We start from the raw sequence: 15,070 nt of genomic DNA on the forward strand, positions 1-15,070 counted from the left end.
CATCTACCAGGAGCTCCAGGTAAATCAACAACAGGGCCAATCTCTTGGTGAGTGCACCGGATCCTAAGGTGAGTGTCAACATCACAGTTCCATTTGTGAAAAGGGATTACACAACTGTTGAGAAATGTTCAAAACTGAATCTCTGACCATCTGCTTCGCTTATTTGGGATGTCTGTTTACATTGAAATTCTGTAGAGGAAGCTGCTGCTGTTGTCCCTTCATTGTGCCATGTGCTGATGCACTGCAGGCATTAGTCAGTAATTTGACAAAACAACTTTTATTAAATTATAGCATCAACAGAAGATTTTATTCTAACTTATAAGATAATATACAAACTCAAAACAATTTCAATATAGTGCAGTAAAAATATATGTTCACCATGATAGCTAGCTATGGTTGCCAATTATTTCCATCAAAATGAGTATAAATATATGCTGTTTTTCAATTTGCCATCGTTATAGATCTCAATTGCTGAGGAAGTTATGTATTCAATAGCATAATTTAAACAATGTTTTCAACTACCCTGCTCCCTGCGTCCCCAAACCCCTGCAAAATATACAGATCTTGTACAATCTTCAACTTGCATTGAGACTTGGATCGATGTTCATTCATTACCTAAAAATTGTGATTGATGAACATAATGTTAGTACACAAATAAGGAGTGCTAGATATAGATTAGACAAGATGGCTCTTGTATGAGATGCCTCATCATGTTAAGACATTTGGCAGTGAATGATGTGCAAGGTAGGCAGGCATTTTGTGTGCTGCAGCATTCCACAAACAGCCATGAGAGGAATGGCTAGTTAATCTGTCTTTTGATGGACCTAGTAGATCCCCTGGGTCTCCTCTACACTGGGAAGATTAAATGCAGACTGGGTGACTGCTTTGCGGAACGCCTTTGCTCAGTACACAAGCATGACCCTGACCTTCCTGTCGCTTGCCATTTCAACTCACTATCTTGCTCTCATGCCCATATTTCTGTCCTTGGCCTCCTGCAATGTTCCAGCAAACTGGAGGAACAGCACCTCATCTTCCAATTAGGCACTTTACAGCCTTCCGGAGTTAATATTCAATTCAACAGCTTCAGGCTATGAACTCTCTCCTCCATTTTGATTTTTTTTTCTTTTTTTTGTTCTAACCCCCTCCCCCACAGGGCCATCCATAAATTGTTTTGTTTTCACAGGGTGCTGACCCTTGTTCTGCTATTAATACATTCTGCTACCTTACCTTTATGCCATTATTAGCACCTTCTTTAGTCTTTAGCACTCTCTGTCTTGTGTCCATAACATCTTTGCCAAATCTCTCCTGAGTTCCCACCTATCTCTGACCTTCTATTTTGCTCCACCTCCTCTTAAATAGTATAAAATCCAGCACTTTTCTACTTCTCTTCAGCTCTGAAGAAGAGTCCTATGGATTCAAAATGTTAATTCCATTTCTCTCTCCACAGGTGCTGAGTCTTTCCAGCATTTTTTGTTTTTATTTCAGATCTTTTGTAGCATTGCTCACAGTACATTGGAGGTCAAATTTTCTATGAGGGCAGCAGTGTCATCATATAGTGGGACTTAAAAAGTATCTGTGTTCCTTTGTGGACACTAAGGCCAGGGTTTTGCCCTTGTCAGGAGGGCTTGGCAGGGGCGGTCAGGAGCGTTCAGGAAACTGACAGCCGCCCGCGATCAGGACCCGACTGCGATTTCATGCTGGCAGGCCAATTAAGGCCTGCCTGTTGTGAAACATGCGCGGCAGTGCTCAGCGCTGCCTGTGTGGTGGGGGAAGGAGGGCGAGTGGGAAACTTCACGCTTGTGCACAAGTGCGCGCAGGAAAAGCTCCCTGAGAACAGAGCTACCTCAGAGAGGTGAAGATATAAAAAAAATAAAGAGTTTTAAGGTGTTAAAAAACATGTCCCCTCATGTGTCTCTACCACATGAGGAGAGGCATGTTAGAAATTAGAATGAACATTTTTTATTTCAGTTTAATAACCGATCAAAATCTCATCCCACCCGTGGATGAGGTTTCACAAAAAATGCAAAAGCCAGCTGGCCTTTTAGCCTGCACGCCAACAATAAAGTTGGATGGGCAGCGAAAAATTTAATTCAATTACATTGTTAATGACCTTAATATGCCTTTTAATTGTCGGTGGGCATGCTGCCGACTTCTGCACACATTATGCGAGTGCACGATGATGTCGTGATGCCTGCCTGACATCATCATGCATCATTTTACGCTCATTCTGGTTGGGCTAAAAATTCTGGCCTCAGTCTAATGAGATCCAAAAGTCAACAGGGGGCCAATTCAGTGGAGAAAGAACCCGAGATCAATTAACAGGTGATTGATTATTTGTTGATGTGGTACTGTCAAAAGGGCAAATGCAGGAATACAATAAAAAAAAGGGGCCAAGGGGTACTCACTGATTCCACTGCAGGCTGATGAAGTAGATGAAACAACTTGAATTCTGTAGGAACAAAATATCAGAAAGATTTTAGTGCATATCCACTCTTGACTCTATGCAGACAAAATGTTAATTGACAGGCGTGTGCTTTTTAGTCTGAGGGTCCAGGAAGGGGTCTGCCATAATCTATGGCATTTAATTCACTGCATTGTTGCAATCCCCTCTTCTGTGTTCTTTTCTGCCAATGTTCTTCTTGCCTGAAGACAGTGACTCTTGTTGGGTACAACTTCCGAAATACTGCTCACTCCCCTGTACTTTGGCCAGGACTATTCATCTATGCGGACCATGCTGCATCAATATCAACAGGCACTTAAGCCTGGGGCCATGGCATCAGTAGCTCTGTCCAGTCACTCAGGAGTTTCAAACCTGGATGATTTGCAGGATAAGTGTAGTCTGAACTACTGCTCCAGGTGAGATCAGATCATTTAATACACACACAACTTTATTGCTTGTATGGCTTTACCTGTGACAAAAAAGGGATTGATTTTGTGCTTTTTTTTAAGAACATTTCAGATAAACGGGGTAAACATGATTTTAAAAAGTGGCTTCAGCCAGTGGTATCTCTGGGCAAAGTTTATTGTTTCTGTGATAGTGATGACCACTCCATGCAACTGGCTGCAAATCAGTCTAAGGTCAGAAGTGGGATGTTGGTCGATAATTGCACAATGTTCAGTACCATTTATGACTCCTCAGATACTGAAGCAGTCCATGTACATCCGCAGCAAGGACTGGGCAATATTCAGGCTTGGGCTGATAAATGGCAAGTAATATTCATGCCACATAAGTGCCGGGCAATGACCATTTCCAACAAGAAAGAATCTAACCATCACCCCTCTATATTCAATGGCATTACCATCACTGAATCCCCCACTATCAACATCCTGGGGTTACCATTGACCAGAATCTGAACTGCACCAGCCATATAAATACTGTGGCTACAAGAGCAGGTCAGAGGCTGACAATTCTGCAGACCTCCTGACTCCCCAAAATCCGTTCACCATCTACAAGGCACAAGTCAGGAACATGCTAGAATATTCTTCATTTGCCTGGACAAGTACAGCTGTGACAACACTCAAGGAGCTCACCACCATTCAGGACAAAATAGCCCATTTGATTGGCACCCCATCCACCACCTTAAACATTCACTCTTTCCACCGGCAGTGCACATCGGCAGCAGTGTGTTGTAGCACCTCTACAAGATGCAGTGCAGCAACTCACCAAGGCTCCTTCAACATTCCAAATCCCCAACCTCTACCATCTAGAAGGACAAGGGCAAGATGCATGGGAACACCACCACCTGGAAGTTCCCCTCCAAACCACATTCACTCTTTGATTTTGAATTCCATTCGCTCAAAGTTGCTGGGTCAAAGGCCTGGAACTCCCTTCCTAACAGCACTGTGGATATATCCACCACATGAACCTCAGTGGTTCAAGAAGGTGGCTCACTGCCATCTTTTTGCGGGTAATTAGGGATGGGAAATAAATGCTAGCAATACTGATATCCCATGAACGAATTTTTAAAAAAGGATTTCCACAACATATGCCAGAGCTCTGGATAGTCAGCTTTAGTTTGGCAGGAAATCAAACTGCATTAATTGAAAAAAATCACATTATTTGCAGCAAAAAATGGTTTCCATAACCAAACAGTTTTCTGCCAACTGTCCCAAGTTGCATATTATATCATTTATTGTAACATTCTAGCCTTTGGGTTAATTGTTTGAAACACTGCATCTTCAGTATTTTATTGTGTACTGCTTTTGCGCATTATTCCACTTGTAAAGGAAGTGACCATTAGTAAAGCCTTTAAAGAATGGTCTGTTGGCAAGGTATTTATCACCTTTTGGAAAGGAAATTGCAATCATTTTACATGATCTCCAGTGGCCAGTTAAGTGGGTATGCTATGTTACACAGGATAGTTTATGGACAACTGTTTTTTTGCTTATGGGATCTGTTTTTTGGCTGTTAACGCAAGGCCAAAGTGTCAGCAGGGGGAGTTCATGGATACATTTATAATGAGATCACTACTTAAATCTTTAATCTAAATAATTCACTGCAAGCTAAGGGGTGATTGGATAGATGCATTCACAACTATGAACAGTTATATTAAGACGAATACTGACAACTGATTCGACTGGCTGGTGAGACATAAACTGAAGAGACTTGCAAAAACAATTAAACGTGGAGTTCTGTATCACAAGTTTCCCACGTACACTGACAACACCCAGCTCTACCTCTCTCGACCCCTCGCATTGTTGGTCTGATATCCGCTATTGCTTGGCAGAAATTTTCTACAACTAAATATTCCCTTGATTCTCTTTATAATAAGACTTTGAAGCCATTGCCTTAGGTTGCTACTGCAAAGCCTGTTCCCTAGCCACCAACTTCTTTCATTCACTGCCCTGGCCCCTGTCTGAGGCTAAACCAAATTAGCTTTGTACTCTATTTGAACTGAGCTTCCAATGACACCATATTCTTTCTTTACAAAGCCAGGTTATTTCCACATCCTGAACATCTCCCATCTCTGCCCCTGCATCAACTTATTTGCTGCTGAAATTCTCATTCCCACCTTAGTTACCTCGAGATCTGACCTTTCCAATGGTCTCCTGGCCAGCTTCCCACAACTGCAACTCGGTCAATGAGCTCATTCAAAAATTTGCTGCCCATATCCTAACTTGCACCAAGTCCTGTTGACCTATCACCCCAGTGCTCACTAACTTACGTTGGCTTCTGATTCGTCAATGCCTTAAATCTAAAATTTTCATTCTTGCTTTTAAATCTCTCCATGACCCTCTCCCTATCTCTGTAACTCCTCCAGCCTTACAAACCTCCAAGAGCTCTGTGCTCTTCCAACTCTTGTACATCCCGGATTTTTATTGCTCCATCGTTGATGGCCGTGCCTTTAGCTGCCAACACCCTAAATTCTGGAATTCCCGCCCTACCTTTCCCCTGTGAAGATGCTCCCTAAAACCTACCCTTTTCACCAATCTTTTGGTCTCTGATCCTCATTTGTCCTTACATGGATTGGTGTCAAGTTTTGTTTGATAACTCTCTTGTGAAGTTCCTTGGGACTTTTGCTATGTTAAAGGTGCTATATAAATGCAAGTTGTGTACGTTTAAAAGGGAAGCAGATAGATGAGAAAAAAGGGATATTGAAGGCACAGTGAGTTAGGAGGATGAGCAGTAGTTAATCAGCTGTGGTTCAGTGATAGCAAACTCCCCTCTGAAAACCATCAGAAAGTCAACACTGAATTTTCTAATGTCACAGGAGTGAAGTATTCGCAATCCACCGATATCAGATCGTTGCCTGAGATTAGGAGCTTCAAATAACCCTGAGGCTCTTTTAATGTTAGCGCATTCAATCAGGTGCTGCTGAGCGTTAGTGTATTGGATCCCACCTCCTTTATTTTACCCTGGCAGTTACAGAATCCCACCCAGACTGATAACTTTAAAGTCTGTTTTCCACCAAATTGACAGCTTCACTCAAGTAAATATCATGTTCAGGCTGAACTGCTGGACTACATACAGTCCTGGTTATAGTATCAGAGAGGAACCATCCAAATTTGAGCAGTGCAGAGGTGAGTAAAGAGGTTACTCCCTGGGGTGGAATTGTCCCAGAAATCGGGTGGGGAAAGCAGCGTTTGACTCGCTGACAGCAATAGTAACTTTTTATGCTGTATTGTGCGCCACTTTGTTTAAAAGTTGCAGAGTCACGCGTTTCACATTGGATTGTTGTTGGGCTGGCCTATGATCCACCCCACCCCACAACACCCCCCGCCCCTACCGCCACTGTCAATTCAGGCCTTCAGTAATCCGGGCACCGTGTTTAAAGGCAGCCCCCCGCACAGAGCTAGCAATCTCAAAGGGATCAGAAGCTGCTACAAAGCCATGGCTGCCCCCAGATTTGATGATTCCTCCCTTGAGTGGCTGTTGGACGCAGTGGAGACCCATCGCAATGTCCTCTACCCCCGCTGTGGGCGAAGACCAGCAAGCAAGGTCACCAATCCAGCATGGGAGATGGTGGCAGCAGTGGTCAGCACCAACACCCTCCAGAAGAGGACAGCCACCCAGTGCGGAAAGAGGATGAATGATTCCCTCCACCCCACCAGGGTAAGTCACTCTTCTCATCACGCTTAACTCACAAACCCATCACACATCCACAGGGGTACTCACTGCCAGTTCAAGGGACATCACCATTTACTCTCCAACACACACACTTTCATCTGCCCTGTGAATTGTGTCCTCATCCTGTCCATTGCACCGCTCACCACCCACACATGCCAGGCATCCTTCTCATCTGGCCTGGCAGGTATCCTTACACTCTCTCTGTTTTTATGCAGGACAAGCTAGCACACAACAAAAGGGAGAGGTTGCAGACTGATGGGGGAATGCTTGACATCAAGATCCTCACAGACTTTGAAAACAGAGCCATCCATCTGGCCGGCGATGTTCTGGACCATTCTTGTGCTGACGGTGAGGTCGGCAGCACTCAACCATGTGAGGATCTAGCAGTGCAACATCCATCAGACAACCATGCTGTGAGTGAGGTCCCCTGCTCCCCAGTCGCTTGCCATGCACTAATTATCTCTCCTTGCTTTCACTGCCAGTGGGAAGCAGCTGAGGGGGTCTACGGTGCCAGATCCTCGACTCCAGCCCCTAGAACGCCATGGAAGAAGAATCCACAGACACTGACATTCAAGACCCATCACTGCGCTGGTGGAGGGTGAGCGCTGAGACACATGGCTCAGTGGGACCTCGGAGTCACAATCTCGTAAGCAGATCGCACTGTCTGATCCACAATAGGCGGGGGCAGGGGCTTCCAGGTTTCCGGTACTCAGGGGACTGCTGGAGGCCAGAAATCTGCTGAGCCCAAGTCAGATTAGGAGCCTCTGGACTTGGTCATACCTCAGTTCCTGGATCTGCAAAGGCAAGCGTGGGAACATCAGGAAAGGATGTCCGCTGCATTCCTCAGATCGCAAGGCATGATGCAGGAGTCCATCCGCCTTCAGGCTGAGGTGATAGTGCCGGCATTGCAATGCACCAAGGTCAACACTGGTAGGATGGAGGCTGCCATGGAGACCTTGGCTAAGGAGATTGGTACTGTACTGAGGCACTAGCACCATCCAGTGTCAACGCGATGGGGTTGCGGGGGGGGCGGGGGGGGGGGGGGGGGGGGGGGGGGACATCTTGATCTCAGTCCAGCTGCTCTTTCCTCTCAAGGGGTCAGGCATGGGCCCTTGGGCACCCACAGGGAGGAGGATCAGCAGGTGCACACCCCAGGGCCATCCATCCAGGTGACTCTGGGAGTGTCCGGCCCATCCTCTCTTCCTGTGACCTCAGCAGCTCCAGCTCCACAGGCCGAGGAGGGTGCCACTGCTACACAGCAGGACTCCGGAAGGAGGACACCTGTCAAGGTCCTCACAAACAGGACATAGCAGTCAGCAGGTTGCCTCCACCTCCACTGTGGATGTCCAGGGAGCACCAAGACAGGCTTAGGAAGGTCAAGAAGATTTAGTTGCACAACGTCAGTACAGGTGTTAATCACTTGTACGTAATGTTGAACCTTGTAAGTACACTCCCAAGAATGTCTCCTTGTCTATGGCTCCTTGTTCTGAAGAGCAGTGTTCGTGTCAGACATGAAACCTTGGTTCCTGTACAAAATGAAGGCAAGTGTCACAGTACAGGGCCTCTCCCCTGTGCAGTAATTGTCCGGCTTCAAAGTCACTCTCCAGATCAGTGATGTCTGCACCTCCATGTGGCTTGTGTTTGCTGTAAGAATCTCGTGCCCAAGCGTCACTGGGTTCCGCGATGTTCTCTGTGTGGTCTCAGCACCTTAGAGATGGGGCTGTGCCCCCCTCAAATCTCAACAACATTTCTGACAGGTGAAGGTGTGGTGCTGAAGGGAACAGGTGGTGAAGACTGCCAAAGGATCAAGTGCTGTTAAAGTCCATATGGCCGCTGTATCTCAGCAGTGTCTCAATGATATGAGCCTCTTCACAGACCGTATGTGCGCTGCCCTCAGCCAGACAGGTATCAAACATTCCCAGATGCAATGTGAAGATTTCAGGAGTGTCCTCACTGCAGCTCGTCATCTTCTTCCTGGAATCTTGCGGCAATGAGGGCCTCATGAGCTCACCTGCCTCGTCTGACCAGTGCAATGGCCTCATCACCTTCACCCTCACCTTCCAGGACCTCATCATCCTCATCCCCTTTGACTCCCTCCTCACTGGAGGAGACGTGCAGCTCTTCCATCTCCTTATCATCGAGGTCCTCCCCCTTTTGCAGTGCCAGGTTGTGGAGCAAACGATGATGATGCATGAGACCCTCTGGGGAGTGTACTGGAATGTTCTGCCAGATCTGTTGAGGCATCGGAACCTCATTTCCAGGATGCCATTGGTGTGCTGTACCAAACTCCGAGTTCCAGCATGAGCCTCGTTGTACCTTCTCTCACCAGGAGTCTGAGGCCATCACACGGGTGTCATCAGCCATGTCCTTTGTGGGTAGCCCTTGTCCCCAAGGAGCCAACCCTGCATCCTGTGTGGTCTCTGGAGGATGTCAGGGATCTGAGACCTGCTGAGGATGTACGAATAATGGACGCTTCCAGGGTACTTTGCTCAAACCTGCAAGATCCGTTTGTTATGGTTGCAGACAGCTGAACATTGAGACAGTGGAAGCCTTTGCGGTTCACACACTGGACTGCTTGTTCACAGGGACATTTAAGAGCCACATGGGTGTTTTTAATTAATTCCTGGGATGTGGACTTCACTGGCTAGGCCAGCATTTATTGCCCATCCCTAAGTGCCCTTGAGAAGGTGGTGGTGAGCTGCCTTCTTGAACCGCTGTGGTGTAGGTACACCCACAGTGCTGTTAGGGAGGGAGTTCCAGGATTTTGACCCAGCGACAGTGAAGGAACAGCGATATATTTCCAAGTCAGGATGGTGTGTGGCTTGAAGGGGAACTTCCAGGTGATGGTTCCCATCTATCTGCTGCACTTGTCCTTCTAGATGGTAGTGGAAGTGGGTTTGGAAGGGGCTGCCTAAGGAGCCTTGGTGAGTTTCTGCAGTTGATGACACCTGCACCCATGGTAATCGCCTGTCGGCATTGACAAAGGTATGTGCCTTGGCAAAAAAGGGCATCTGTGACCTCCTGGATATAGTTGTGGGTGGAGGCTTGTGAGATCCCGCAAAGGTCCCCAGCGGAGCCTTGGAAGGAGCCACTGCTATAGAAATTGAGCACGGTGGTAACTTTAGCTGCCAATGTCAGTGGATGACCTCTGAGTTCTCGTGGTGTCAAATCCTGCAGAAAGTGGTGTGTGTGTGCGACCAGTTCCCTTAACATGCACAGGCATCAGTGACACTGGTTCTTGCTCATCTGCAGGTAACACATGAGCCGTCTGCAGGCGCTGGGTCTAGCGATGTGCCTAAAAACGATGACTCTGTGAGGTTCATCCTCTGCATGCAGAGGAGGTTGGGCTGCCACCTTGGTCTTCAGGTTTCTGCTCCTCCAGACTCCTCTTGGTGGGCCAGGCACATTCTTCTCCTTCTTCTCTCCTGTCTATAAGCAATGCAGCAGACAGCAAGATCACCAGACTCCATGGCCAAGATTTTATGGACCCGCTGCAGCGTATCTCCCACCCAGCTGATGTGGTGAGCCATTTAAATCTCCATTCAGTTTGGCAGGGCTGTAAAATCCTGGCCCATCTTCCTGATGGTCTCCTCACTGCAGTATCAAAGAGAGAGAGAGAGACGCAAGAGTCAGCAATTGTCTCCTAAGGACCACTCTTGGTCAAGTCATCACCTGTGGCTGCCTCTCAAGACCCTTCAATGCATGCCAGAGAGTTCAGGCCACCACGTGGATGCCCAGTGTTTAGAATGTATGATGGTTCACTATACCCACACCCAGCACCGCACCACACCACACAACCGAGTGGCAGCAGCTTTGGCCACTCGACTGCATCTTGAACTCTCATCTCAAGCACAGGCATTTTCCTAACCTGGACTCCAAGGCTTCCTGGTTTGCTTGTACCATGAGGTGACTTTTCAATGTCAACTGAAACATAATGTGAGGGAATGGAGTCAGTGTTTGCTGGCCACCTCTCCCAAGGGGATCCTCAGGCTTGCCCAATCACACAATGGTTCTGCAGCACTGTAGCATTTATTCGAGTTTGCAGTGTGCACACAAGGGGTTAACAGTAGGGGAGCAATTATTGAGGAACTAGCGCTGCTTGAATTGGCACATTGCTTGACTAGGCTGACTCCAAGCATGTCAGTTGAGCTCCAGCTAATGCTCTCAGCTGTGGTGGAGTGCTCAACTTTGATACGCTTTGCCACTAGGCCGGCCATTTTCACCCCCCACCCCTGACCCCGCATGTGTTTGTGCTCAAACTTCAGTTGGTGCTGACATGACCCTCCCAGCACTGTTGCCCTCACCCCGAGGTTCCCTTCTCCCGCTTCCCCCCTTGCACTGTTGCCCTTGCCCTGAGGATCCCTTCTCCCCCTTCTCCCTGGCACTGTTGCCCTTGCCCTGGCACCACAAGCCAGCCACAAGAAGCCGCTGCAGAGAGTTACCTGTGACCCCCTGAATCCGCAGAGCTGCTGGGATCATCATGAGCGCTACACAAAGCTGTGTGCACTCACCTCTTGAGTTCCCCTCGAAGTTGAGGTCACCAGGTACACAGGGTCCAGATTTGACATGGGAGAATGATTCTGGCATGTTGCCACAATAATTAGAGGCAAATTTATTACGATTAGGTTCCCAATGTTTGACAGTGGGATACACAACCCGCCATTGACAGGGGGAGGGGACAATTGCTTCAGGATTTACATAGCCGGGAAACGCGACTAGGGCGTTCTTGCAAGATTCTCCGATCTTGACACTGAACACGCCTGCTAATGGGGGCGGAAACTCCTGGCCCCAGTATTCGAGATGGAAATATGAGCAGGTGGCTGGATGGGCGCTAGCTATTCAGTTTTTCATAGAGAAATGACTGAGGGGATTCTCCAGAAGTATTCAGGATACTTAACCTGTTAGAGAACGTGAAGCTGAAACAATAACACAGGACAGTAGGAAAAGACGGTATAAGATTGTTGAAGCTAGTTTGAAAATTGTTACAATAATGAAAAAATCAAGAAGGCTGACAAATCACGTACCTGTTGGTAGATTGAAGGAAACTTGTTGATGATTTGCTCCTGAAACATCAATGAAAGCCATGTTAGAAACAGGCTCTGTGAGGGGAGGGGGAAGGAGAGACAGTGTTAGCTCATTTACTTCACACATCCTTTGGCCTCTGGGTAGATCTTTAAAGCTCCCCTGAACTAATATGAAGGATTCTGGATTGTCTCTGCTGACCCCAATCCCTAAAATAATGGCTGCACTTCCTGCATGTGGTATTCTATTGTCCTTTTTGGAAAGGGTACAGTCAGGAGAATAGTGGGGGTTTGGGGAAAATCAGTTACACTCCATCCCTTGTAAGCTCTCGTCTTGCCTCAACACAGTAAGAACACATTGTATAAATTCTGATAAAGAGACTCAGTCCCATTACTGGTCAACTTTTAACCAAAACATTAATTTCAACTTTTTTTTTTTAATCCTCAAGTTGCTACTTCTCCATCATGGCATAATGAATGTAAAGAATTCCTAACTGGAATTTATTTGAAGACAACCTTCACACGTGAAGAAAAGAAACAGTTAGTCAATGCTGTAGAGTATAATGAGAGAAGGTTAATTAGTAACCTGATGGTAAAAGATCATTGTATGATAACATTTTGTATGGAGTTTGAGAGTGATGTAGTTAAGTCCAAAACGAGGGCAATCTTAAATAAAGCCAACTACATGTATGGCTGTTGAGCTGATCAAGGTAGATTGGGAAATTGGATTAAAAGATATGATGGTCGATAAGCAATGGTGAACAATAAAATAAAAAATAATAATTCTCGACAAATATACACCCTCTTTAGGAATAAAGGCTCTACGGGAAATTTGGTCCAGTCATGGCCAGCTAGAGAAGTTAAGGCTAATATTAGGTGAAAAGAGTAGACTCATAATGTTGTCAAAAAGTAGAGGAAGCCTGAGGATTGGAAGGTTCTACAAATCAGCAAAGAATGACCAAGAAATTGAGGGAAGAGAAAATAGAATGAGAGTAAGTTAGCAAGAAATATAGAAATAAATTGTCAAGTCTGTAAATAGGAAGAAAAAAATTTAAAGAAAATGTGAAATAAAAACAGAAAGTGATCATTTGATAGTACAGAACTTGAGTATTGCTGAAAAAAGAGACATGTCAAAGCTTTTTATCTCACACTCATCAGGCACTCATCTGTGGTATTCATGTGAAATTTCCCAATGAGTGCAAGATGAAAAGCTTTAATGTGGCTTTTTTTTTAGCAATACTCAAAAACAGAAAGTGCTGGAAAAACTCAGCAGGTCTGGCAGCATCTGTGGAGAGAGAAACAGAGTTAACGTTTTGAATCTGTTTGACTCTTCCTCAGTCATAAGGGCTCGAAATGTTAACTGTTTAGACCTGAAAGAAAATGTGGGTTCCTTAGATGCTTTAGAAATGAAAATAGGGAATAAAGCAACGGCAGAGATAATAAACAAATATTTTGTATCTATTTTCACCATAGAAGACATAAAAAAAGTTCCAAAAAGAATGGTGAACCAGAGGTCTAATGACAGTGAGAAACTTAAAGTATCTAATATTATTTTTTAAAAGTAGTGTAAAAATTAATGGGACTACGAGCTGACAAATCCCTTGTACCTGATGGTCTAGGGTTTTAAAAGAGATGGCTGCAGAAATAATGAATGCATTAATTTTGATCTTCTAGAATTCGCTAGGTTTTAGAATCTTGTATTGAAAGTTCAGAAATGTAACCCCAGTGTACCAGAAAGAAAGAAGAGAGAAAACTGGGAATGATGAGCTCATTAGTTTCCTACCATCAGTGATAGGAAAGTGCTAGAATCTAGTATTAGGACGTGGTGACCGAACAGTTTAGAAAATCATAATATGATTAGACAGATCAGGCAGGTTTTGTGAAAGGGAAATCATGTTTTACACATCTACTGTGTTTTTTGAGTGTGTAACTGAAAGGGTAGATAAAGGGGAATCAGTGGTTTTAGTGTTTTTGGATTTTCATAAGGTATTCAACAAGATACCACATAAGAGGTTAATACACAAGATTGCAGCTCATAGGATTGGGGGTGGGGTGATATTAGTAAGGACTGAGGATTGACTAAAGGAGAGAAAAGAGAGAACAGGAATAAATGGGTAATTTTCTAGATGGCAGAGTGAAACTAGTGGAGTGCTGCAAGGCTCACTGCTGAGGCCTCAGCTAATTACAATCTATATTAATGATCTAGATGAAGGGACTGAACGTAATGCACATGATTCAAAGCTAGTTGGGAAAGTAAGCTGTGAGGTGGACACGAATAGACTTCAAAGGGATATAGGCTGGTGAAGTGATTGGGCAAGAAGGTGGCAGATGAGTGTATTGTAGGGAAATGTGAAATTATCCACTTTGGTAAAAAGGACAGAAAAACAGAATATTTTTCAGAAGTTGAGAGACTAATGAATGTTGGTCATCAGAGGGGTTTGGCTGTTCTTGTACATGAATCACAGGGTGTTAACATCCAGTTACAGCAAGCAATTAGTGAGATAAATAGTATACAAGCCTGTATTACAAGAGGGTTGGAACATAAGAGCAAGGAAGTTACATTTATGTAGAGTTTTGATGAGAACACACCTGGAGAACTATGAACAGTTTTGGCCTCCTTACCTTTGGTACCAGGATATACTTAGCTTACAGTGGGTGTAATGGAGTGGGTTCATTAGATTGGTTCTTGGGATGAGAGAGCTGTTTTGTGTGGAGAGGTTGAGTAGAATAGGCCTATATTGTCTGGGGTTTAGAAAATAAGAGAAACATATAAAATTCTTAGAGAGCTTGTCAGGTTGGACACTGAGAGGTTACCTTCCCTGGGTGTAAAGCTTAGGTCAAAGTGTCACCATTCCAGGCTAAGGGGTTAATCATTTAGGGCTGAGAAAAAGAGAAATTTCTTCACTCAAAGTATAGTGAAGCTTTGAAATTTTCTATCCCAGAGGGGTGCAGATGCTCAGTCACTGGATTTAGACAAAACTGCGATTGATAGATTGTTGGAATTAAGGGAATTGAAGAGTGAATGGGAAAGGGGAGTTGATGTTGAAGATCAGTCAAGGTCTTATTGAATTGTGTGGCAGTCTTGAGGGACCATCTGGTCTACTCCTGCTCCAATTTCCAATGTTCTAATCTTCCTATCCTTCTCCTCTTCCCAATCATTCTTTCAATCTTGCCCCTCTCCTCACCCACCTTGCCTCTAAAGAATAGAAGAGTGTCCTCACATTTTCTGAAATACCAAGGCAGGAAGAGTCTTGCATATAGCGAGCCTTTGGCTCAGTGGTAGCATTCCCATCTCACAGCCAGAAGGTGCAGGAATTGAACCACACTCCAGATTGTTCCAGTGAGTGTAGCTGAATTCTGGAACATTTCAGTCCAGTGTGGTTGTGATGTGTGTGTGTGTGTCTCAACCCCTCCCCAAATCCATCATCCCAGCCCACCACCCACCTATCCTTCCCCATGCATTGAATGGGTTGCACAATTT

General features: G+C 45.3%; 1 protein-coding gene across 12 annotated transcripts in view; it reads right to left on the minus strand.

Annotated features, from left to right (window-relative positions):
- Positions 1–280: 280 nt before the first annotated feature.
- Positions 281–15,070, minus strand: part of LOC121293089 — a 219,927-nt gene continuing 205,137 nt past the window's right edge. For all 12 annotated transcript variants that reach the window (XM_041215688.1, XM_041215699.1, XM_041215693.1 and 9 more), the window contains 3 exons: positions 11,593–11,631; positions 2,406–2,449; positions 281–615 (listed from right to left, as the gene is read on the minus strand). In XM_041215688.1, the coding sequence (XP_041071622.1) occupies positions 605–615; positions 2,406–2,449; positions 11,593–11,631 (94 nt within the window). In that variant the 3' untranslated portion in view covers positions 281–604. The remainder of the gene's footprint in view (positions 616–2,405; positions 2,450–11,592; positions 11,632–15,070) is intronic.

Source organism: Carcharodon carcharias, chromosome 21, assembly GCF_017639515.1.
Source record: "Carcharodon carcharias isolate sCarCar2 chromosome 21, sCarCar2.pri, whole genome shotgun sequence".
Taxonomy (NCBI): Eukaryota; Metazoa; Chordata; class Chondrichthyes; order Lamniformes; family Lamnidae; genus Carcharodon; species Carcharodon carcharias.